Source organism: Gallus gallus, chromosome 3 (assembly GCF_016699485.2).
Source record: "Gallus gallus isolate bGalGal1 chromosome 3, bGalGal1.mat.broiler.GRCg7b, whole genome shotgun sequence".
Taxonomy (NCBI): Eukaryota; Metazoa; Chordata; class Aves; order Galliformes; family Phasianidae; genus Gallus; species Gallus gallus.
Genome location: NC_052534.1, coordinates 34,970,185 through 34,996,668, shown reverse-complemented (window position 1 = coordinate 34,996,668; position 26,484 = coordinate 34,970,185). Strand labels below are relative to the sequence as shown.

The window sequence follows — 26,484 nt, the reverse complement described above, 5'->3', positions numbered from 1 at the left end:
GTACATTCAAACTCACATTTTCATTTCACAGAGAGGAAACGACCACTATTTGGTGACTAAAACTTGGGATTATTTTCGTTTCTAGTTTTGCACACAAATATGAATTCAAATGTGGAAGTGAACCCAAATAGAGGAAAGTGAGCCAGCACTGTCAGCACAGATAAAACGAAGCCATGGTGGCAATAACACAGCCTTTCCAGAAGAAGAGATGTTTATGAAAAATGCCATTTCCTATTTCAGTAAAGGTAGAACAGAATGTAGGAAGACCGTGTGAACTTCCCAGCTCCGAATTACATATTTACACGTTTTTAAAGTTCCAGAAACACTTTATTTATTTAAAAATGGAGTTGTAAATGCATATAACAAAATAACATACATAATAAATGTAACAAAAATAAATAAGGAGAACATGTTCATATAAAATAAGAACATAGTAATGCAAAATGCTTAGTACAGAACAGAAAGGTATAAACGCCTGAAAGAACACAACAGAATCTTGCATGAAGAGCCTGCACCTCCAGGCCATCCTCGCCATCTCCTACTTCCCACTTGAGTCTGCAGAAAAATTATGTTCCCAAGCATTAAACAAAAGAAGGAATTATGGTGATGGTTTGGTACACTCTGTTTCAATACCTAGCTCTAGTTTCTATTTGTTTTTGCCCTTCTGCACCTTCTAAAACTTTTCTTGTAGCCTCTGTAAACTAGCGTAGTTCAGGCTTCCACAGTTAGCTGAAGTAGAGCATATTGAGTCATACGTGAAGGCTGTTTGCTTTTAATTCTTTTTTAAAGAAAATATGAAATCCATTATACAACAGATCAGTGGTTTTGTTTTTACATCTCTACAAAAGAAGTTTTTGCGTTTTTATTAACTGGTCCAACTTTTACTGACTTCTGAAAGCCTGTACAATTTAAAAGTGTACAGAAAGTAGGTTTTTTTAAACAAACGTCATATAGGATTATTGCTGAAATATTAAAGACCATTTCATAAAAGCTGCAAAACTGTATCTTCAACCTTAATATATAGAGACCGATGCAAACATAGGAAAATTCCAGTCTATTAGTTACACGTAACAGAAATAACATTCCTCCAAATTACAGTGTTCTGGAAATACAAAGTAATTTACTTTTATTTTTATTATTATTTCCAAATGTTAAGTTACTGGGACAACTTATAAGGAAAATAGGCTTATATAGGAAACTTTAAATAGACTTGCTTCTCAGTGGTATAAGCAATATGTCTATGTTAGCAGTCTTCTTCCAGAATCCTTTTAAATATGTTAAGACAGAGACAGTTTTACTAGCAAGACTACAGGAAAACATACAGAAGCAAATTAAAATCATTTGCTTGGGAGTGCATCTATTGATGAAGGAAATTATGACAACTCTATGTCCGAATCCCTAAAGAAAATTTTACATCTCATCATCATTTCAAGGAATAGCCTTTTTTTTTTCTTTCAGAAGCTTATGTTGTATTTGAATTGGTGAGAGCCCATTTACATGAACACGCTTTGAAATGTCCCACGTCTCCGTACGTTTAAATTTGTTTTTTAGTTTCAACTAACGTTTGGGCAGAAATGAGATATGAGATACTTCTACTTTTATGAACATCAAAAAGACATTTGAAGATCAAAAAGTGCCAAATAATCCTTTCAGAAAGTGGACTAAAACACTGCAGTGTTAATACAAGTCCGGTATTACCAGTTTTCTATGTACACCAAAACACTGTTTGCCGTTTAATGATATCGATATGTTCACCTACCACTCCCAGCAAATCTTAGTGCAAACATAATACGTGAAGTTTGTAAACCCCAAGACAATTTACGCAGCAACAAGGTTATACAAAACACAGAACTGTTGGAGATTCTCGGCACACAAGAACGAATGCTTTCTGAAATCCGTCTTACCTTTTGCAGTAATGTGTCATTGTAGCCAAAGATAACGTTTCCTATATAAATCATCTAAATCAGAATCAAATGCAACTGTTCAACAGTTCTGTACAAACTTTAGAGGAGGAGGTCCATTAAATAGAGTAGCTTGGCAAAGAGATTTGGGGTTTCAGTAACATTAAATGTTAGACTGCTCGCATGGCTTTTAAAAAGAAAGATCTGTTAAGGGAAAACCGCCAATGCAATAATTTCTTTGCAAAGCGCACAACCACAAAGGGCAAATCTGCCACAATCTGCTTTCCTACACTTGTATCTATGCACGTCTTTATGATCTGAAAAGGATTTGTGTGACAAGCAAAGAATCACAGTTAAAGAAAACTGGTTTAATAAAAGAACTGCTGTTTGACCAAGCCTTTTTTAATTATAAAACCGATATTATAATCTTTCCATTTCTAGACATTCCACACGAAGGGTATCAGTACCAACAGTGAGATGTCATTCACGCAGAGTGGCATCTTCCTCTTCGCCGTCTGGGTTAAACCTATTGAAATGTATGCTGAAATCTGGCTCAGATTCAGCGGTCCCCAGTTCAGCTGCAGCAGGGCCGGCAGCAGGGCGGGGAGCCCGCGCCTCGGGCTGGCAGTTTGGCTGCACCTGGGGACGGGCGCTCTGGGAAACAGGACTGGACTTCTGCTTCGGCTGAGCTGGCACGATGGGGCCGGCAAATCCCAAGTTGCTCAGAGCATCCAAGGTGCCATCGGGGTCAATCATAGTATTAATAGCTAAGCAATTAAGAGAAGATGAAAGGGGTGGGGTAGAAACCATTAAAAATATTATTTTCTGCACTGATAAAAAATGTTTATTTTTTTCCACATATAAGCACCTCTGTCTAGAGTAAAATCTCACTAGGGCACAGAGGCACACATTTCCTCATCAATAAATGGCTAAAGTGGTGTTGTGAACAGGGCTTTGGTTACTTATGTCTAGGAACTAAAATCTGGTCTTCTGGGGGAGAATAGGGTTCATATGTCAGAAGGGGAAGACCATCATTGGCAGGAAGCTTTCCAATTTAATCAGGAGGGCTTTAAACTACAGTTGCCGGGGGTGGGAATCCTCAAATCATTGTGCTTTGAGGCTGACAATGGTAATAGATGCCCTGGGCCTGGAGTAGGATCACAGGCCAGTAAGACAGCACCTAAGGTTCAGGATAAAGGAACTGTAATTGGTAAATCAGCCTCAATGGGAATCCAACTCAAGTACCTGTACACCAATGTGCAGAGCATAGGGAATAAGCAGGAGTCGCAGGCGTGTGTGTGCCTACGGGGCTATGATGTCATTAGAATCACTGAGATGTGGTAGGATGACTCTCACAACTGGAATGTAAGAACAGATGGGTATAAACTATTCAGGAAAGACAGGAGGGAGTCTTGTCCTGCATATCTATAACCACCTGGAGTCCCTGGAGCTCCATGTGGGGATAGATGAGGAGCTGACAGAGAGCTTATGGGTTAGGGTTAAAGGGATGGCAGGGGAAAGAGACATTGTAGTGGGAATCTGCTACAGGATGCCTGATCAGGAAGACTAAGTGGATGAGGCCCTCTATAAACAGATAGGAGCAGCTTCACATTCACAAAATATGGTCCTCATGGGGGACTTCAAACACCCTGATATCTGCTGGAGGGACAACACAGCAGTGCACCAGAAATCAAAGAGGTTCCTGGAATGTGTTGATGATAATTTGTTCTTCCAAGCAGTACAGGAACCCATGAGAAAAGGTGCTATGCCGGACCTTGTCTTCACCAATGAGGGGGGGCCTGTGAGTAATGCAAAGCTCAAGGGCAGCCCTGGCTGTAGTGACCACAAAATGGTGGAGTTCAAAATCCTTAGGATGTCAAAGAGGGTGGGCAGCCAGCTTGTTACTCTGGACTTCAGGAGAGCAGACTTTGAACTCTTCAGGGAACTGCTTGGCAGGGTGACATGAGAGAAAGCCCTGGAGGGAAGAGAGGCCCAAGAAAGCTAGTCAGTATTCAAGGACCATCTCCTCCAGGCCAAGAAGCAGTGCATTCCAAGTAGAAGGATGGCAGGCAAGAATGCCAGGAGGCTTCCATGGATCACCAAGGAGCTCCTGGACTGACTTAAATTCAAAACGAAAGTCTAGAGGGAGTGGAAGCAGGAACAGGTTACCTGGGAGGACTAAAAAGCAGCTGTCTAAGCAGCTAGAACCTGTCTGATCAGATTAGGAAAGCAAAAACTCAGACAGAATTAAATCCAGCCAGGGACATAAAAGGGGAACGAGAAGAAATTCTGCAAGTATACCAATGAAAAAAAGAGGTCAGGGAGGATGTGGGCCCTCTACAGAAAGAAACTGGAGATTGATCATGAGGGATATGGAGAAAGCTGAGGTGCTCAATGACTTCTTTGTCTCAGTCTTCACCGGCAAGGGCTCTGGCCACACCACTCAAGTTGGAGAAAGCAATGGTAAGAACTTGGAGAAGGTAGATCTGCCAGCTGTAAGTGAAGATCAGGTTTGAGACCATCTAGAGGATCTGACAATGCACAAATCCGTGGGATCCGATGAAATCCATCCCCGGGTTCTGAGGGAACTGGTAGATGAAGTTGCTAAGCCACTACCCACATATTTGAAAGGCCCTGGCAGCCTAGTGAAGTTCCCGCTGATTGGAAAAAGGGAAACAGCCCCCAGTTTCAAGTAGGGAAGAAAAAAGAAGATCCAGAGAACTACAAGCCAGTCAGTCTCACCTCTGTGCCTGGCAAGATCATGGAGCAGCTCCTCCTGAGCGCCTTACTAAGGCACACGGAAAATAAAGACAAGGTGATCAGCAGCAACCAACATGGCTTCACCAAGGGCAAGTCATGCCTGACAAACTTGGTGGCATTTATGATGGAGTTACAGCATCAAGTGGATAAAGGAAGAGCAACTGACATCATCTACCTGGACTTGTGCAAAGCATTTGACACTGTCTCACATGACATCCTGGTTGCCAAATTGGAGAAAAATTGACTTGATGGATGGACCACTCGCTGGATGAGGAATTGGCTGGATGGTCACACTCAGAGAGTTTCAGTTGATGGTTCAATGTCCAAGTGTAGACAGGTGATGAGTGGCATTTGTCAGGGATCAGTGTTTGAATCGATGATATTTAACACCATCATCAGGATTTGCTGATAGCCATCACAAATCATGAGGATTTGCTATCACCCGCTCTTCAAAATTTACCGACTAAAACACGTCTATTAAGGAAGTTTTACAAATAATTATTTTGGGATTCTCTGGACTATTTCATTTTAAATTAAGCCTTTGCTCACCCACATAAACATATATCAGTATTCTTTTTTAATATAAATAATTCAGTGATGTTTCTTAACCAGATGTGTTAGTAATTATACAGTATTAATGTATGCAGCTGATACTGCGATCATACTTCAATAAGATGCGACATTTTTACTTGCTTCAGGCTATACATATAAATAAAAGAAATTGGAAACAGACAGCAATGACAGAAAAGTAAAAAAAGGATCTGTACCTTGGAGCTGTTTCTCAACTCGTTTCAGTTCCTGTAAGATTGATGATATTTCCTAGGAAAGAAATAGATATTCCAAAGCTGAAGAACTTACTTCATTAAGGAAAAAGACATTCAAGCTGTGCATCAGTAGCAAATAAGTTACCTCCCGAAATTCTGATATATGATGTTTGTGTTATCCCTCCTTGCACTGAAAACATCCTTGTTGGGTGGGACCAGGCTGTTTGCACCATGTGTCCCAGTGCTTAGCATGGCCCTCTTGGAAATAGTCCTTCCTGACTGTTCAGTTTCTCAAATCAACAATGGCTCATTTTACCCCCTACTTATTTGCCTACACTACTTCCTCTCAAGCACTGACCAACAGACATCACAGTAGTGTAGAAACAAAACAAACTGAAAGCAAACTTTCAAAGAAAAGTTACAATAGAAACCCAATATTAATGGGGTAGACAAGCTGATTCTTAACCGTGTTTAGATGTGTGTCAGAATAGTCAGAAGGATGACTGCACTGAGATTTTGCCTTCAATCACTTGGCCACTGAGAGAGCCTGCACTGTGCCAGCACTGGGTTCTCAGCACTCATTTGCCTTGGAGTGCCCTCTGAGCTGCACTGCTTGCTAACACAGCCACAGCAACACAGTCAGAAAGGCTACAGTATGATCTAAAAGGTGGTGCAGTTAATAAGTATGTAAATCCTACAGCTGAAAGATCCTGCATTGAGAATACTGCTAATTTAACTGCTGAGGAGAGCTATCAGCAGGGTCCTCATAAGCAGAGAATTTTTTGTGGGTGGCAAAGAAATGGATTATACTGGATTTTACAAAGGCGTTATCTTAAAGCAGATTCCTCATCTGAGCTGGAAATAAAAGTCCCAAGGTCAAAGCAAACATCAACTACAATTGTCCTCTGGTAACTCCTCATAAGATTCTGCAGTTAAAAAAATCCAAACACTGCTTTAGTATGGATTTGAATGATACATCACTCTGAAAACTAAGTTGAAACTTGAAAATGAGGGCATAGATCAAGCAATTTTAAACAACACGAGATGCTTTAATGCACTGTAGGAAAAAAAAGCAAAAAGCAAATCCTCACAAAAGCCTCAAATGCCAAAATGTACTGGGAAATAACACATATTTCATTCCCTCACACTGCCACAGTCCGGTCATGAAGCAGCTCTAATTAGGCACAGACAGAATGCTACATGAACTCAACCTGTAGTTGGTACCCTACAGTTATTACTCCAGAACAATATTAACACAGATTAGAAGAATGCTTTTATTACAGTATGTCTACAGATTTGTTTCATTCCCATATATTAAAATATAAATATTTCTTTAAATATGAGAAAACAGTAGGTAAAGTACCATTAAAATTGTAAAACAGCTTTATTTGAAAGAAACCAACAATCAAACTGATGGTTATTGCCTTCTTTTAAATAATAGCGCCCAGTGGAGTCTGTATATAGTTTGCATCCTTTTAGTTTATTCTTTATCTGAGAAATTTCTCAGAATAGTTACTTAGAAGTGGTTCTTTTCAAGATAGCAAGTCTTAGTAACCATTTAAAAAGATTAAGTTCTTTACTGAAATAGATACTGTCAAAGTAAAACCTTTTACAGGTGTTAGCATCATCAGTGAAAATAGCATTTTCTTCTACTTATTATTTAGAAATTAGATGAGAAAAAGGCTCATTCTACCCCAGAAAAGATAACTATTCATACCATACTTGATGTTTTCACAATAGGAACTTCACTTTCTGCTCGTAACTTGTTTTCAATTTCATCCCAATTTCTGTCTTTGTCCTTAAATAATATTCTAAAAGGAAATACAAGAATAGTATGCTTAGGAGTAAACAAACTAAAACAAAGATTAGACACAAGATACAAGAAAGCAATGTAGGGAGCACTAAATAAGACTGAAATCTAAAATAGTGAAAACAGACAGAAACCCAAGTTTGAATTTTCAGGGTAGCAGACATAGGTTCAGCAATATCGTCCACATTTACAATACAATGCCAGTTGTGTAGCTAAAGACTCGCTTATGGTGTCGAAAAGTTACAGTTCATTCTTTCCTTCAGCACCAAGATTTATTTGTTTCTTAATCCAACTATTAAATAGCAGAACTCCCTGTTAATGTCGCGTTTTACAATAACTGCAAAATACACGAGAGGTTAACACTTGTAAATTCAACTTCTATATTTGTATTTTCTATTAATTTGGTGACAATTAAAACACTTTTGGAAATTAAAAATACATCCCACAGGATATATATTTTTCAAATGATGGAGTATCACTCGCATTACATGTTTAAAGAAGTCACTTCTAGTATATGTAAAATTCCAAAGCATGTTATAAGATTCCCAGGAAGTTTTTTGCTTGCTTGTTTATGCATTGCTTCCCTGCTGTGATAAATATTTTGTTGTGAAATTTCAGTATCATAAAAATCATTTAAATTGTGCATAATTACACTATTGAAAACATGGAATCTGTGGATATTTAAGGCTTGGTTTTTGTTTTTTTTTTTCCCTTATTTTAAGTGACGCCATAATCATATTAGAGGTTTATATTCTAAATCCGTTTCTTCTTTAACTGCAATAATTAGGTATTAACTCCAGTTGGAAATGTAACTAGCAAACATTAATGGTATTTTAGACCTATGAGTATAAAGACAGCTGCACTAAGACTGCTAAGCAAACAAGAAAACCATTTTAACACCATAACATAGCAGTAGTACATTTTAAAGGAATTATTGCTATTGGTAGGACTCTGAGGAAATAACTTTTTAAGGGGTAAATTCATGATACTTCGCATCTCAGAGGCTTTATTTAACAGTAAACACCGTGAGTAGAAAAATATAGAAATTACGCAATTACATTGCTTGCTTTTCCATTTACCTTGCTCATATTAAACTAAAACACTCCATATATTCATGTATGTGATTAATGCCTTTATGTATGGGGTGCTTTCAACCTCCCTGTCTTTCAGAGATGATATTATTTCTCTAACAATCGAAATATTTTACATTTCAGAAGTTATTTTATTTAAAAAAAATTAGCAAAAATCCTTCTAATTTATTTAAAACGTTCTTATTCCCACTATAAGGTACACAGGTCAATTTGTTTTTCCTATAATTTTAGGAAGCCTACTTCATTTTTTCAACTTTTTTTTTTTTTTCAATTCTGCATTCAATACAAGTTAACCTCTTTTGAGTAGCATCTCTGCCTCCTTTGCTCTTCCTCCTTTTAACCACACTTTATATAAAAAGAGCATATTGTATAAATGACTGCCTGCTTCTACTCTCACCTTTCCCAGTCTTACTTTCTGTGGCAAATCTGCCTAACCATTCTTATTTGGTTGTGCTCTGTCCCTGTTTCTCTTTTCCTGCATATTGCAGGATGCACAGACAACTGCAGAGACAGATGAGTGGTGCTTGCACTGAGCGGATTGCCTTGCCTAGATTTTGCTTGATTACACAGGTTCTTACCTGCATGCTGTAAGGCAAGCCAGTAATACAGTATTTGCATTGTACAGTACAAATAAAACTCCGAAGGTCTCATTACTGAAACTCATACTTACATCACTTCATAATCTCCAAAAATTCCTGCAAACTCTTATGTTATATGAAGATAGAAAAGCAAAAAAAAAAAAAAAAACCCTGCATATTTGCTTCCCGAGGAGTCACCAGAGTAATTCATTAGCAAATAACTGTATGTAAGATACATGGCAAGAATGCCACAGCATTTTCCATTACAGTGTCATTTTGTGTATATTAGTGGGTAAAAACAAAACTGATTAAACACAGCAATGAATAAAAGTAAATCATAAAAAGGAGCTTAGCCACAACCAAGCTATGACCTTATCCTGAAGAAAAACAGATCTACATAGGGGCTTATGTGAAAGGAAGAAATTGGGCGCTTGAATCTGTTTCAAGTTGAACTCAGTATACTAGGCCCTGGAAAAAAATCAAAACAGCTTCACCAGTTCTGAGAGAATTTAGCCAAAGAATAAAGCTCCAAAAGCTTCTCTCAATCCTACATCTTAATATTAGGTAGGAATGATCATAGAATCAGAGACTATCTGCATGGACTCTCCTGGCTTCACACAGGACCAACTGTGTCCTCATGAATTCACCACACGAAGAACATTTCCCTCTCTCCCTCTGATGAAGAGCAAGCCTCTTCCTAAGCCTCACTTTCTAATCTTATCTCATTACAGCAGAAGCGGGCTCACAGAAATTGAGTGCAGTCCTACAGAATTAGCTTTGAAAGAGCAGTTGTCCCCCAACTCCTTTTTCTCATCTTCCTTCTGTCTAAGGCAGCCCACCAGAACGCTGACAAGCCGTGTTCCTTTTCTGTCACAGTTTTCTGTCAGTCAAAGGGCACTTTCCCCACAGAGCTGGGATGGTATGTGGTGCTGCCTGACAGGTCACTCTGCTCTCAGACCACATATGTGAGTCCTAGGCCCATAACCTTAGTGCTCGCAGACCTGCCGTCCAGCTCCAGGCAACAGGTGATGCTGTGAGCCCTGGGCCCGGGCAGGCTGGTGGCAGCACGACACCTCTCCCCTCAGCTGCCATGGCACCTGCAGCTGTGGCTGCGCAGTAGGTGCCCGTGCTGACAGAACTCAGTATAAGTCAGAACATTATGTTCAAATTGGAAAACAGAAATGGCAACTCCAATGAAATGGGGAAGAAAGCAGAAATATATGTATTTGCTCTTCTTTTCCTCAGATGCATTTATTTTCATAACTGAGTTCTGCTCATTATAATTTCTGACATGTCCTCTTGTCAAGAATGACTGAAAATATTTATGTTCTTAATACTTTAGCCAAAGCGAAACTGGTATTTTCAGTAAAACTAGCTATTTTAACTAAAATATTACAGAAAGAAGCATTCACATTTACAGAAAACATTTATTTGTTCGTTTGCACTTGGACAGAAGGGATGTCATTTTTTGGTATCTATGGTGGAATCTGTAATCACTGTAACTGTCCCCCACACTGTCTCCACTCTTGAGAGAAGGTTACATCGGTGAACAAAGAAACTTGAGGGAGGACTTCGACAACACAGTCAGGCGCACTGGCATCTCTAAAACTTCATCTCCTTTCAGGGTCAAATACTCTGGAATTGTACACAACTGTTAGCTTGACAAATCCTGATTGATTCTCATCATATCTGTTCCGGGCAGAATTTTTAAACAGCTTAGCTCCAACGAAATAAATAGAAGCATAGCAGTCTATTGATCTTACTACCGAATTTATCTTAGCTTTGTTTTGATGTACATAGCATACTGCTCCCTTACATGCTCACTAAAAAACAGTTCTACAACTACGGTGTTTTTCTAATTCAAAATACCAATGACATTGTGGAAAATGTCATATTATTCAAATCCATTCTGAGCAGAAGGTAAAGTAAGTTTTGATCACAGCTCTGAGGAATATGCTAAAGAAAGTTCTCCAATGAACGTATTTTTATGGAAACACGTAACGCTGTTCTCTTTAAATGTACACATAATGTATATACATATCCTCATAGGTATCTTATCATAAATAATCATAGCATTATTGCATTAATTACAGTGTAGTATTACATAGCCATTAAGCTCAGGAAGTTTAGTTAAAAAAATATATAAGATGATATCACTGTTTCTCAGAATGCATTTGCATGTGTAGATTTGTTTAAATTCACTGTACTGTACTTACAGATTTTTGTGTTAAATAAACTACAACTGTACTGGCAAAATATTTACAAATCACAAACTTCTAACCATCAAGAAAAATCAGGATGACAAAAAAGAGTAGGGAACTACTATCTACTGCTTTTACGGCATTTTAAGATACATATCATCCTACAAGCCTACCATAAAAAAGTCAGTCAATAAGTAAGATTCTTGTTCCGGTGATGCAGCTTTAAAAGGAAAAAAAATATACTGGTAAGCAGGGTTCCTTGTAGATGTCACCGAATTTTCCCAAAGAATTACGCTGAAGACAAAAATGTATGTAATATTTTTGTAATGTTTCTACTTGCAGTATTTTTACTGTCTTTTAGAAAGACTTTCAAAGAATAATCAGACTTAGTTATCTTTTTGCATGTGTTTATTTGCTCATTTTTTGAGATGAGCTTTCAAAGCAAATGCTACAGTGCACTCAAAGGTTGATTAATATTGAATAAGTTGTGAATTTCTACGTAATTTATTATAAGTTCTGCACAATAAAGTCCAATTCTTGATTTGACACAGTGCTGTGGTTTATCCGGGCAGGTGGCTCCGCCACACAGCCATTTGCTCACTCCCCACTCTGAGTGTGATGGGGGAGAGAATTGGGGAAAAAAAAAGAAGTAGAACATATTATATATATTTTTTAATATCAACTCATAGGTTGAGCTAAAATCTATTTACGAAGAGAAAAATAGGGGAAGAGAAATAATAGTGATGACAATAATATATATACAATATACACATTTACAAAACAAGAGATATACAACACAATTGCTCACTGCCTGTTGATCAATGACCAACCAGTCCCCAAACAGTGGCATCTCCCCTCAGTCAACTCCACCCACCCTCTGTATCAGTGTTCCACATGGTGTCATATGGTATGGAACATCAATTTGGTCAGCTATCCTGGTTCCATCTCCTCCCTGCTTCTTGTACACATCTCCCCCAGCCCCATTACTAGCAAGACAACACGAGAAGCTGAAACAGCCTTGGATCTGCACAGCACTGCTCAGCAACAATTGCAACACGGGTGTCTTATCAACACTGCTTTTCTCCTAAAGCTAATGAATAGCATCATAGCAGAAACTATGAAGAAAATGAACTCTGTGCCAGCTGAAACCAGGAGAATATCAGCTTCTTACACTATCCCACCTGTGAGAGAGCTATGGCTACATGAGAACCAGGGAGGGGACAGAACCAGGATACAAAGTTTTTGAGAGCAACTATATTTTAAATCTACATTTCAAAAACTCATTTACATTTGAAATTGACATAGTAAAAGATATTTATGTATTTTCCTTAAAGATATCTAAGTATCTAACATCATACATAAAATCACGTGTTTTGGGAAAACCAAGGAGTGTTTTTCAGTATTATAATCCTGCAGCCTCAAAATGGAAGCTTGGAAAGAGAAGCAAGATGAATGTCAGTCTGGAAACACATTCTGAGATGGTGGAAATATCACGCTCACAAACGTTACCAGTAACCACTGGTGAAAATAGAACAGACTTACAAATAAACAGAATAAAAATAATAAGAATGGGCTCTTCTAAAGAGTTGATTCTTCAGTGACACTGTTCCTACTAGAAATAGTAGAGCCAGTAACGCCAGATAACCGTTTTTATGAATTTATAATGATTTTTTAAAAAATCTTGATTTGTATGGTCAAGTCTTTTTCAGCACCCTCATGAGATGACAGCATATAGATATGTTAGCATTTTGCTGCTTTTAATGTTTTCATCACACTATAAAGAATTAAATTTGTGATTTGGTGATGAATTGATCACCCACCTGGGATTTCAATATGGGACACTTCTGAGCCAAACCGATCAATTACAGACCAAGCATGCTCCCACATTTAAAAAAATTTGCATCAAGTTCAGCCAAGTGTCTTTTCTTTTTCATATACACTATTTTTAAATTATTAGCTACAATAAGACGTGAGGGAAGGACATGTAAATTAAACAACACTGAACTTTGCGTTTAGAATTTTCATTTCCTCTTGTCAACTAAAATGGTCACCAAATGTCACTGAAATTAAATACAGCTGTTGATAGAGAAACAAGTTATCATTTTTGATAAGTCTGGACTTTCTGTTAGCTACGACAACATTTTTGGCAGGAATCTAGCTATCTAAGCAGGACTTTGTAATTAATAATAACAGATGTCATCATCTGTTATTTTAGTTATTGTCTCCAGAGTAAATTCTTTTTTAGAAGGATTTAATGAAACTGTTCTCCTCTCTCCAATTGTTTTTCTTCCTAAAATGGTTCATCTCTACATCAGCTTGGCAAAGATACAATTCAGCAAAATTTTAACCTTATTTTTAAAGTAAAGGAGTTTTACAAGGGTTCAGCAGAAGTAATGCAGATTTTGTACAGCATTTCCATGCTTTGGAACAGCTCTTCTGCTGGAAGTATGGTGGATATTATCTTGTCCATGCAAATTTTGCATATCTTCATTTAATAGGAAACACACAAATAATAACAGAAAAACAACTAATTTGATATCTCCTTGAACATTAAAAAACCCCACCATAACTAATACTGTTATTTCAAAACACAAACTGCTACTAAATGCATTTGCTCTATTTGAATTACATACGTCTCCTACTAGCAGGAATGTCAATGTGAGCAGAACTTTTTCAGTAACAATAAGTTTAAAAATAAAACCCACCTGATTTTGCCAGCTGTTTTGTCTATGGATTGTCTTATCTTGCGAGAAAACTGGAAGACTGAGGACAACAGCAAACTATCCCCCATAACCTGGAATAAGTTTTAAATAGAATTAAACAATTCCATACATTTTCCATTTTTTTAACCTAAAAAGATATCACTTGCGTTCTAATTAGTATCCTACACAAATGATTATACTAAAACATTTTGCAAATTAAGTAACAAATAATTTTTTCCAGTATTTATGCTACCTGGTGCAGGTAGGAAAGAAAGGATAGTGTAGAACGCTAAGCAGAGAGATGATTATGAAAAACTGAAATAGAAACATTACCATAGAGAAATTTCTTTTGTACGTACTTCATCTCTGCTCCAAGTCCTTCTTCGGGTAATTGTTGGGGGATCCATGGCATCTGGTAGCTGAGGTCTAGTATCATTAGGCCGACCGTTCCCATCTGGTGGTTTGGCATGCACTAGTGGAGGGATTTTTCTAAAATTGAGACTTTCATCAAATACTCGGTCAACCAACTGGAGAGTAAAAGAAAAATGCAGTTTATTACACCAACTGGATATGTGTAAAATGAGACTAATCTTTTCTCCTTTTCAAACAGCTTTGAAGAAGCTTATCAAATAAAAGTCACTGTTGTCTTCTGTAGTATAACATGATGCCACATTCAAATATATCAATACCTCGTTAAAATGAATGCCTTTTTTTTATTTTTATTTTTTCTCGCAACAGAAATAAGGTTACCCCATAGAAATTTTGCCTACATACAAGTAACATAGATCATTACCTACAAACTGGTACTGGAAATTTATTCCTTTAATTAAAGGAATATATATGTGAGATTAGGTACAGTGCAATCAAATTTAGATTTTTCCCAATCAGTCAGAGAGTTACAGAAACACCTATGCCTACTTAAAGGAAATACTGCCACCTGCAGTAGCATGTACAACTGTACAGCATCTTTAAAAGAAAATAAACAGCAGTATAAAAATCAGAGCAATCTGACTACATCTGAGAACATGAGCACTACTTGCTGAAGCTTAGCTATCAATCTGTAAGAATTAAAGATAAATCCTGGGTGAATGTAGTTATAATTTTTTTCTGAGTACACAACTCACAAGTTTCTTGTCACTGTTTATATCTTTTTTTCCACAGAAAAAGACAGTATTATACTAAACATGGTCAACTAATCTACTAACCAAATTCTACATACACAAAAATGAATAAACACATTTTGAAAGGAGTAATAGGAATCAAAAATGCAGTAAACATTAGGGTGAATTGTAATATGGAAGAAAGTGATGATTTAAATTCAGATTAACACGTAGACCAGCATTAGAACTGTGATGGTTACTAGAAGAAGTTAGTCAATAGATTCAAGCAACAGCACACGAGATATAGTCAAAGAAAATAAGAATTAATACAAGCACAATGCAAACTTTTTCAAGGCAGTTTTTACGACGTTATTAGGAAAGAAAATGTGAAGTTATTGTTAGCTGATGGTGCCTAAGCATTTCAGTTTTCAGAAGAAGAAACATTAATATTACCTGTGAAAAGAGGGGCTTTTTTTAATAGCTACATAAAGTATTAAATGTATACATATATAAATTCCTGCATACATCACTAGTACTTTGAAATGCACTTAGATACTACCCAACAGTATCTAAGGCTAAGGACAAGCAAGAAACAAATAACCATCCTGTCCTATGCTTTGTGGAAAAAAAGAGACAGACAGATAGTATGCATTTGTGTGGTATTTTTTACAATCTGCATTAACAGAATCATTTCTGGGCAGTTTATCAGAACATAAAAGAACTTTAAATTAAAAATGAAGGTAGAGATCATGCATACAGGTTGGGTGGAAATAACCAAAAAAGGCTATGCAGAATGCTAAAAGCAAAAGAAATAAAGAAAAGAAAGAACCTTATGCATTTCTCCATGAAGATCTCCTACCTCTTCTCTAGTGTCTATGGCAGAGCCAGGGGTGGTGGCAGCAGTGCTTACTGTGGTACTGGGGGCAGTGCCTGATGAAGTCACTGAATCTATTTCTCCTGCTACATCGTTGATTTCCCGTGCGATGAGAGCCAGATCTTGACTGATCCTAGTAATAAAGACAGCGTTACACTCTTGTCTACAAGTACAAATAGAGCAGTAGAACCCAGCCTGCAGCCTTTCAGATGTTCCAGTTTTTGACGGTAGCTGTGCTATGAGCAGGAGTATGCTTTTCAGAACAGAAAGCATATTCACAGAAATACAATAGGAAATTCTTAACTGAAGCTCTTAATAATATGCCCTAATGAAGATAGTAGAAAGTAATCTCAAGAGAGTATCCTTGTTTCACTCCTAGGATTCCCAGGATGCACATTTAAATGTGCAACACATTTAAGTCCAACATAGGATGCACTGGAAATACTGTGAAAATACTGCACAGATGTCCCATGCAGACAACTTTGATTTATATTTCAGTTTATCTACTTGCAAAGAACTTCTACAAGACCTCTTATTATCCAGCAGCCTTGCAGCTTGCTCAGATTGAACTGCTTACATGTCTAAAATTCATGACCAACACCTTAAATCCCCAAATTTAAACAAGAAAAGCTTGCCATTTGGAAAAACAAATGTATGATAGCACTATACAAATATATTCAACTTCTCAGCTGAAGGTTCCTTTGACTAATTGCTATTTGAAGAGCTCTGAACTACTGCTGTCTTTCTCTGCACTTGCCTTTTTCTTTCTTCCACATCACAACATGGCTCTGCTTCTGTGATTCTGTGATCACCACATAGCTCCGCTCTGCATTTTGCTCAGCAGAACGGAATCGTATGAAGGGAGCTTCCCTAGCTTTTCTTGCACCTCTCTTTCCCCAGGAGGCTCCAAAAGACATTTTTAAAATATAATTTCCAAATTTATTAACATTTGTTAATTGTAGAGTCTGTGAAAAATGTAAACTGGATCATTCTTTGAAGACCAGTTTAAAGAACATGATGGTAACGTGGAAAAAAAAACCAAAATGCTTATCATATCATTTCAACTTTTCACAACACATTTCTTCTTAACTTAAAACCTCCTTAATCTGATCAGTCATTCAATTGATTTCAACAAAATCAACCCTCCCTCTCGTGTCCCTTCAAATCTTTTGCAAAGACATTGTTAAACGTGTAACCACTGACTGGCAAGCATAAATCATAAGGAAGAATAATAAATACAAATAATAATAAAGAAATGCAACTGCAGAAGTGAAGGAAGCTAACAAAATTAGTGAACGATTCCACTTCTCTCCAGTTGACGGACTTGCATGCATTCTCCCCTTACGTACCAATTACGCAGGTCACCCATTCTTTTTCACACTTAAAAGAGACTCATTTTAGTGGAGTGGATGCAAATTCCAATAAAAATAAATAAATCTTAACTCACAGAATTCTGTAAGAGTTGAATACTTTTATAGATGTGCACATGTGTATAAATACTCGCATATGCACAAATATAATAATATAAATATATAACTTTTCTGATGTTAAAGTACTTGTCTTCATCTGTGTTCATGAGGGCACAATATCACCTAAGCTACAATATGGAAATTACACCTTTGAAGTTTCGAAGCCTTATACATTTCTGATTTTAATCATACCTTCTTCATATTCTCGCCATTAAATTATAATTAAATTCATAACCTGTTAGTTCAAGGCGTTTCTCACAACTTACCAAGTCTGCCTTAAGTATTTTCCCTTTGCACAGACTACACTACAAGAAAATAGTGAAAAATATTACGAAGAAGATGGGAAAAAAATAAATAGTTACTTACACTAAGCAACACACAGGACTTCACAGCTGTGAGCCCACAGCGAAACATACATTAAACAAACAAACAACACTTTTCTTGTTTGGGCTTCCAAACTAAGTTCTGTGAAAACGTTCAAAACTTGAACACTCGCATTTAAGTTGTAAATTGCATTTGAATACTTACATAGTTTTATTTATTTTGTGCAAGCTACTTGCATTGCCTGGGTATTGCATGATATGGGAATAATCAGTTACTAGAGTGTAGAAGTGACTGCCTTCCTTTTCCACGGTTCACTTGAAGCACAGTGCTAATAGCAAGAACACAGAAATTGGAACACTAATCTCGGGGACTCACAAAAAATTACTTTCTGATGAATACATGTGATTTTAGATCACACGATATCTAACATGACCTCTCACATGGTCTCTCAGAACTTACTTCCTGACACCTATGCACCCATCTGAAATTCTACCTATCAATGCAAATGTAATACAAAATCAGATATAATTCAAATATACCTCAAGAAGTATACAATTAGCAACCAACAGTTCCACATAAAATTCCTCTGCAAGTCCTACTAATGTAATCAGAAGTTGCAGTCTGGGATCTAGCTATCATAACTCAGAAATGATCATCATATCCCATTAGAAATATATGTGCAGGTAACACAAGTGTTCTGCTAGTGTCTCCTAAGAGGAATTTAAAATCACCCATTCAGTTAGCAAACGAGAACTAAGTAGAGTGATACAGATAATCTACCAGCTTACTTTCTCCTACATATGTACCATACAACTGGCTGGCTACAAATCTTTGTTATTTTGGTGGTGCTCCTTTGAAACCAACCTTGCTATTTCTTCTCGATGTGCAGTCCAATCACGTATGTAATCTTCCTGTTCTTTTATTCTGTGCTTGAAAGCATTGCTACTTTGAGTTGCTGTCCCCGTGCTCTGCAGTCGTGTGGTTTTCAGGGCTGGAGAGGTACGTAGACGGGTATGTTTAGGGGAATTACGGTTTGATCCGAATTCATCTTCTGAGGTGGAAGCATAATCTGTAGGAAAGCGCCTCCATCTTGCACTTACTAAATTAGTTTAATCATTAAAAAAGAATTATTATTGTGTCTTTTATAGGGAAAAAAACAAAATTATTTCAGTATTATCATAAAAATACACAACTATTAATTGTCAATCCCCAGATACCTTACAAAAAGCTTTTTTACTACTTCTTCAAAAGAAAGCTACAGAAGTTGTGTTAAATAATATTAATAAAACATAAATTGGATGCTCTTTGTATAATGATGAGTGAAATAAGATGTAAAAGCCAGTAACTGTATATGAGCTCAAGCAAACGGTATTAAAAAACAGGGGCCCAATTCATTAACATTTAAGTATATAATCAGCTTGCACTTTTTCTGCAGATTTTTTTCCCGTAAGTTTCATTTAAGGTTTAAGCAGCACATGGAAAAAAAATGAAAAGACATGAAGGAAGGACTGAGCTGGCACCAAGCCTAGAATGCATGCTTACATAAGGAAAGCATAAAAACCCTAGAAGATACAATTTAGCATAGAAAAAAATACTTGTAATACTGTGCCATAAAAATCAGCAGAAAATCTCCAGAAACCTTAGAGCAAAGCACATGTTTTCTCACACGTAGCACAAAGTATATATGGCTGTGTTGCTGTGGACAGACTGAAGTAGAAGAGCACTGGAATTAAGGAGGAAGCTTTCCTTTCTTCCCCCTATGAATTAGTCAAGTCCAAAAAGTGTGTTTCAGACATACTGTCCTCAAACATCCCCAGCAGGAAGAGAGATCACTCGAGTGTAAAGGAGTGCTCATCACCGTGACCTGCTGAAGTCTTGCAAGGGATTTAATCCCCTAAACTTACTGGCATTCATGAGGCTCAATAATTACCGTAGACATTTTGTAAGTGTGTGATCACCTCTTGATAATTTAAAGTTATAGATTCAATTTATTCATAGTGGTTTTAGGATGGGAAAAAGAAAAATGCAACTTGTAATAATGACTACTCCCAAACCATTGAAAGAGCTAACATATTAAAAACGAAGTATCAAGATGAATTTAGGTGATAAATGTTGAACGTCATTTTTAATTGTGAAACAATCTGTGCAATGCTTTGAATGACTATAATGCTTATAATATGACATCGATGTCATAAGCTTACACCCCTTCCCTCATGTAAATAATCCATTTTTAATTGCTAAAAACGCAAACATTCCTGTGCAGGTTTTCCAGGTTTAAATGTGGACTTCAAATTGTGTCCAGATCTACAATTTTTTTTTTTTTTTAATTATTAATATTCTAACTTTACTGTAAGAAAAAAAAAAGATCTTTCCAGTTACTTACTGTATTCCTTTCAGGGGTTTCAAGTTTGTTTTGATTAGGGAAATAGAACATAAGCAGAAAAAGCACATTTCCCCACCAATAGCATGCAAGCAACTTGTGACTCAAGTCCAAAGAGATTTATGAGTTGGGCCCACATTTCATTATCAATTTTTGTTTAAATATTTTGTCCGAATTCAAATGAAATGCATCAAAATAAATATAAAATTGATCATAAAATCTCTCAAGTGAGCTAGTTCAGTAACTCAGCACTGTACAATGAGCATATGTAGTCATATATTTAAAAACTAAAGATTGAATGGGAAGTGAAATATCAGAAACAGATTTGATTTCTAGTACTCTACCACTGTAAGTTTCAACATCAGGATCTGGGTCTGGGAGAAGCTTGGGTTTCTCTGTGTACAAAATAGTGTTTTATCATGTTAATTTGCATTAAAACATTCAGATAAGAATCATTGCTTAAATAAAGTCTATTGATGAGGTCAGTATTAATTCCTCTTTTTCCACACAGCATTGACTCTCACTTTTTAGGAAAAATTCTTAAATTATACATTCAATCAAAAATAAAGAACTTTGCAAAAGCTTAAACGTTCCAGAGATAGTGTGCAATTGAAATAGCGTCAACAGCAACTGTCTACACAGTATGACAAAACCAATTTTGAAAATATATTGTTATGATTGTTTTAATGTGGGAAAAATGTTCCTGAATACTTAACAGTTGACAAATCTTATTGGTGACTACTGCATGAAAGCACAATGTGTTGACAACACTTTTATTTGGCAAATGACACCATGATCTTACTTTTAAGACTTGGGAACATATTTATTCAACATGCCCCTTACAAAATATTCTCCCTGATGCACTGCCTTCTCAGACATTGCCCGTATCAAAGATCCTGACATCTGCTGCTCAGCACTGCAAAAATGCTAAAGGTCAGATAAGGGTTGTTTTCTCTCCACGCTCCAACCCTTTGCTTTTTCTTTCAGGGATACCTCAGCAACACTGATGAGCCTATCTGCTAATTATTTGCAATGACAGCTAGGTCAGCAAGTTGGCAGTGCCGCCAGCACTGGTTGCTCACCAAGGTCTCCCTGCTTTAAAATAACACAGAATTTTACAGTTGCAGTTGGCAGTCTTGCACTAAGTCTGTCCCCACAGCTCTTTCTCCCCAACATGCGGCTCTTCTTGTAACACCATCTGCAATTTTCCTCCACAATTCTGTCTTCTCTGTTTTTATTGATCACCCTATTTTCTTTATGACTTAGTGCCTTGATTAAATCTTTCATTGCTTGTGCTATACACAGAATGACTAATTTGGTTTGGCTCTCAGTTATCATGCCTCCTGCTATGGGAACACCCCAGCAAGTATTTCAATACTGATAATTCTCATCCAAGACATCCCACTTCTCTGCTTGCCCCTTCATTTAAAAGCAAGCAATACTTATCTGCATGAAGGCTTAAAAAAGTGTCTGGAAACTATGGACTTGCTCACAGCTCTGAAAATTTTAATGCTATTATGTTGCAATTCATCCACATAAATACACGGTAGTTAAAAAATCCAACCAATGCAGTCCTTATCTCCCCACTTTTGCAGGCACGTTTGTCTGAACATTCAGAGATTTGCAAATTGTACAAATTTTCTCTTTGGTAGACTGACGCTAAGAAGCATGATTCCAATGCCAGTATTTTCATGATCTACAATGATATAATGTTAACTGCTCTGATGAGAACGCCCATGGAACAATCTTAACACTTCAATCACAACTAAAACTAATTTCCTGGTAATGATAATGCATTTTCCAGTCTTTCCAGGTCCAGGTAGACAAGAAATAAACAATAATTATGCTTGAATTAAATCTGCCTGAAGGCAAATACATTCAAACACTTTGAGGTACTTTTGTCAGGCGTTTCATTAGTAATTTTTAAGAGCACAACAAAAAATGTATGTGAATTGTTGACATTTCTAGAAACAAAATTATACTCTTTGGATCTAAAACCTGCTGCTGCAATACATTTTCATATGTTGCATGCAAGTAATACATCTAAATTAAACATTTTAAATATGTGTAAAATGGGGAAAATGATAGCGTTACTAATAACTTGAGATGTTATCATCATTTTAAAAATGCCAATGAGAACATGGAGATGCACTGAGTAGTGGCGTAAGTGGCCTGCAGTAGTAAATTTTACACCAGTTTTACAGCAATTCTAATATACCTAAAGTAAATTAAAGGCACAAGCAGTATTAATGGACACTTTCCTATGGCCTAATGCCAACTTTCAGGCTGCACAAATCCCATCAAAACTCAGACTTAAAAGTGAAAGCATGTTATTTTCCCAATAACATCTTAAGAGGTAAATATTCGGTTTTTATCAGAGGTTTAATTTATTTATTTTTTGTATCCTTAAAGAGATCATACTATAAGAGAATCACCCTTTTTGTTTTATACCTTGTTTCTATCTCTTCTGAAATTTTTATTCAGCTAAGAATTGACATGACAAAAACACAGCTGTCCAGGAGAAAACACTGCTAAGAATCCTAACGGTACATTTATGATATACAAGCAACAGAAGGATGGCAGGAAATATACCTAAATAAATAAATAAATGTATTCTAAATAGGAAGTGGTGCACTAAAAATATGATCTCAGTGGAAACACGCAGCACTGGAATTAAGGAAGCTATCGTGGTTTCTTTTGTTCTTAGATTGCGCATTGGCTTCAAATACAGTCAATGGCAATTCAAAAAGCAAGAAGTCACCAATTATAAATATTCATTTCTTATGACAGATAACATTTAGAATCACCACATTGTTACTTTGGTTGATTTAATTTTTTTTTTTTTTTGAAAAAAAAAAAGCTAGCAGCCTTTCACTCTGTTCATATTTAAAGCACTGTGTTAGCTTCTAACTGAATAGCGGGCTAAAATTAATCAACTCTATGGATTTCTTTCATCCAAATGTAAGATAAATTATAGTAAATGAACTGCTATACAAAAGAAGATAGATATGAGTTGTAAATCATGACGAAATAAGAAATTGTCATGACTTAGATGAGAGAATAGAAACTAAGGCAAGGCAAATGTAGTATGAATTGCTTAACTTCAGCGTGCTTAGGTAGTGTCTGTGTTTAAATTTTTCCTTTGTTACTTCTTTATTATGATCCACAGTGAACAAATCTCATTGCTGCGGTTTTAGAAGCTGATCTTAAATTGTGAATAAGAATACCCTAAAACTTCCCAGGGTGTTCCCTTAGGGAACACTTACTGTATGTCAGTCTGGTAACTATACTTAACAAACTAATGCTGTATATTCTATGTAGTAAAAATGTTGCTGACCTTCTAAATATTCAGTACTACAGCTTGAGCTGAGAGATTCTACTCTCATGCAAATCAGTGCTGCCACACTCGAATACCTCAGTGTAATTCTTTGATATTGACTTCCAGTTAGACAAACATAATTCTATATACATATACACACACATGCATATCTCCACTCAAGAAGTTAAAGGATTAAAATTTCTTGTCTTTGCAACTTTAAGTATGAAATGTCCAGAAGCATCACCAAGAAAGCCTCCTACTTGAAAGAGAAAGATCGAGTGAACTAAAACTCAATGAACTGCTTGGTAAGAACAGTACCTTAAAAATAAGTAAATAAATTATCCACGTATTAAATATATATGTATACAATATTGTAGAAGACTAGTTTCAATAATCAGACGTACCTGAGGGAGAATTATGAGCTGAAGCCAAAGATTTGGATTTTGAATCTGAAAGTCGAGAAATGCTATTGGCTCGAGTTCTAGCAGAAACTTTACTATCTTCTGCGGATGTCAACCTTGTGCTTCTGATAATAGCTTCTGGAGTACGAGATGAAGCAGTGCTTCTGGTTATTGTCGCTTCAGAATCACTACGTGCTGATAAAGAGCCAAGTCGAGTTCTGCGGGGTTGAGCAAGTAAGTCTATTCTGGAAATACTCCTCCTCCCTGATGGAGGTTTTGACGTAGAACTTGTAGTGGACACTTCAGAAGCCACTGAAGCTTTATCGGCATCAGCAAGCTCGCTATCTGAGGCTTCACCAAGTCGTGCTCTGCGCAGGAGAGAAGTCCTTGTAGGACGAGGTCTTGGAAGAGTGGTAGATTTACTAGATTGTCCAAGAACGACAGGAGAGCTTTTTGATTTAGCTGACTTTCCTTCCATTTTAGAATGCAGAAGTTCATCTGCTGAGGCAAAAGGAACTCTTCCATGTGATTTGCCAGAGTAGGTTTCCTGGTCAGATGATAAGATATCAGAAATGGCAGAATGAGGTACACTAGATGTTTGGTCATCATCTGTCAAGTCTACTGACGGTTGTCTCATTCTTCCACTGGATTGCACAGATTTGCGAGCATCAGTTCTAGATCCACCATCTGAAGATCGACTTTTCGTTTTCTTTTCCATTTTTTCTCTGGCACTTGTTGTAGAAGATTTTACAACATCCTTAGAAGGGGAACCAGAGGAACATCTATCTTTATATAAGGTTGTAAAGCTCTTTCGTTTCTGTGTGGATTTCCTTTCACTGTCACCAGTAACGAGACTGATTGTGCTGGCTGTATCTACATCTGATTCTGGCGATATGGAATTATCTCTGTTATAGCTAGGAGTCTCAGGACCTTCATCAGTTTTACTTTCTTCACGCAGTTTAGCTTCAAGGAAAGCCATTACAGCTTCAGTGTCTTTCAGAATGAGTGTTGTATCTAGACTAGAATCAGTGTCCATTGAATCACTTCTGTCACGTATTCTGTTTGCAGATGCTAAGGGGGCAGCAGATCCACTTTGCTTATTAATGTGAGGAATAAGCTCTATGGGTATATTGGTGCTAGGCTTATCTATAGTAAAGCTGCCTTGCCTCACTAACGGTTTTGAAGATTCCTTTTTTTCTCCTGATGCTTTAGGACTTTGTCCTTTAATACTTTCCTCATTTCTTCTTCTTTTTCCCTCACTTTGTGCTATCTTCATTGCTGCTTTATCATGTCCAGGAGCTTTGTCCTGATTACCCAAAGTTTTGTGTGACACAGCAATCTCCTCCTTATCTTTCTCAACTAGGTTTATAGCAGATTTTGTGGGTGTCCAGTGTCCTTGTTCCTTTCGTTCTTGTTGAATTTTTGCTAAAGCTTGTTTTACCACAGAAGTTTCTCTGCCAGTTTCAGCTCTTTCTTTACTGGAAGAACTAGGGAAAGAAAAAACTTTCTCTCCTGTTGCTTTGGGTGAAAGACCGTTCACTGTTCTACTTGACTTAGCTGTACTTCTGCTGTCAGTATCTGAGGCACGAGCTGGAGTTTCTTTCTCTTGAAGTTCAGTGTCCTGCTTTTCACCTATTTCTGATCTCTGATGAGATGCAGTTTTTGTTCTGGAGCTTTCACCCATTTTCTCCTCCTTGGGAGGCTGTGGAAGTGTCCTTCTCCTTCGCTCACCTTGGCTGGTCACAGAAGTAGCTGAACCAGTGCTTCTGATGGAAATACCAGACTCACTGATATCGGTGTCTAAAAATGAAAAAGAAAACATAGCTAAGAGGTAATTCAGTAGCAAGCTAAACACAAACATTAAGACAGCATAACACTAATCAAACAACATAAAACTGTGAAATGTCACTGGAACATCTGAGGGCAGCTCTGAAAGTAATGCCTCCTGCTTTATTACGCTGGCCCACGATGTCAGAGGCAGATAATGGTGGCAGTAGAAGGTGAACCCTCCTGCCAATATCCCATTGTATTTTGTTGTTGTCTGACAGATGGCAACAGAGGAGCAGTCTGACACAAAGGCATCTGACATGGAAGTGGATGAAGCTGAAGTGTGGAATTGAACTCCTCCATGAAGAAAAAATGGCACCCACTGACATTTCTTGATGCTTGCTGAACACTTCTGGAGACCAAACGGTGGATGCGAGCACAGTGAGGTGGTGGGTGTGCATTTCAGCAGAGGTGACAGCAGTTCACCTTCGCTGGTGCAGATTTTTATGAGCATGACATGCATGGTCTTGTTCATCACTAGTGAAAATGCAGAAGTAATCGTGGCTTCTATGTTGAAAAATATATATAAACATACATTGGTTGTTTCAGGAGAATAAGGTGTCCCTCGCTGCAAGAACTCTCTAATCCCTTAATTGAATATTATCAATTACACTGCATGTGTGCAGTTATACATATAAAACTACTACAATAAATCAAATACTTAGTTATCTAATGCGTTCTTAATTTTTATTTTTGCTTTGCAGTATCACACCTTAGATGAAAGTGGCAAAACAACTTGCACATTTCTCTTGTATAACCTGTGTTAGGACACCCATTTGGAAAAGCAGGAGATATCACTGAAATCTAAACATTTCTGGATTATTTTTCTTAGGAATTGTCACTTTTATAAATTAAAAAAAAAAAAATTGAAGGTTCAAAAAAATCAGCATAACTGATATTTGTGAAGACAGACTTCTCTCAGGCATACCTACAAGCTCAATCTATTTATTTATTTATTTTCAGATATCGAGACATTTAAAAGT

General features: G+C 37.0%; 1 protein-coding gene across 12 annotated transcripts in view; it reads right to left on the bottom strand.

Annotated features, from left to right (window-relative positions):
- Positions 1 to 305: 305 nt before the first annotated feature.
- The window catches only part of CEP170 (centrosomal protein 170), an 88,936-nt gene continuing 62,757 nt past the window's right edge, over positions 306 to 26,484 (bottom strand). For 3 of the 12 annotated variants that reach the window (XM_015283969.4, XM_040697401.2, XM_015283968.4), the window contains 9 exons: positions 23,678 to 25,474; positions 20,299 to 20,349; positions 18,439 to 18,673; positions 15,737 to 15,914; positions 14,167 to 14,334; positions 13,811 to 13,899; positions 7,143 to 7,236; positions 5,429 to 5,480; positions 306 to 2,668 (listed from right to left, as the gene is read on the bottom strand). In XM_015283969.4, the coding sequence (XP_015139455.2) occupies positions 2,382 to 2,668; positions 5,429 to 5,480; positions 7,143 to 7,236; positions 13,811 to 13,899; positions 14,167 to 14,334; positions 15,737 to 15,914; positions 18,439 to 18,673; positions 20,299 to 20,349; positions 23,678 to 25,474 (2,951 nt within the window). In that variant the 3' untranslated portion in view covers positions 306 to 2,381. Of the gene's footprint in view, positions 2,669 to 5,428; positions 5,481 to 7,142; positions 7,237 to 10,311; positions 10,540 to 11,278; positions 11,326 to 13,810; positions 13,900 to 14,166; positions 14,335 to 15,736; positions 15,915 to 18,438; positions 18,674 to 20,298; positions 20,350 to 23,677; positions 25,475 to 26,484 lie in introns of those variants that run through there. The other 9 variants (XM_040697395.2, XM_040697398.2, XM_040697399.2 and 6 more) reach the window with 9 other exon arrangements.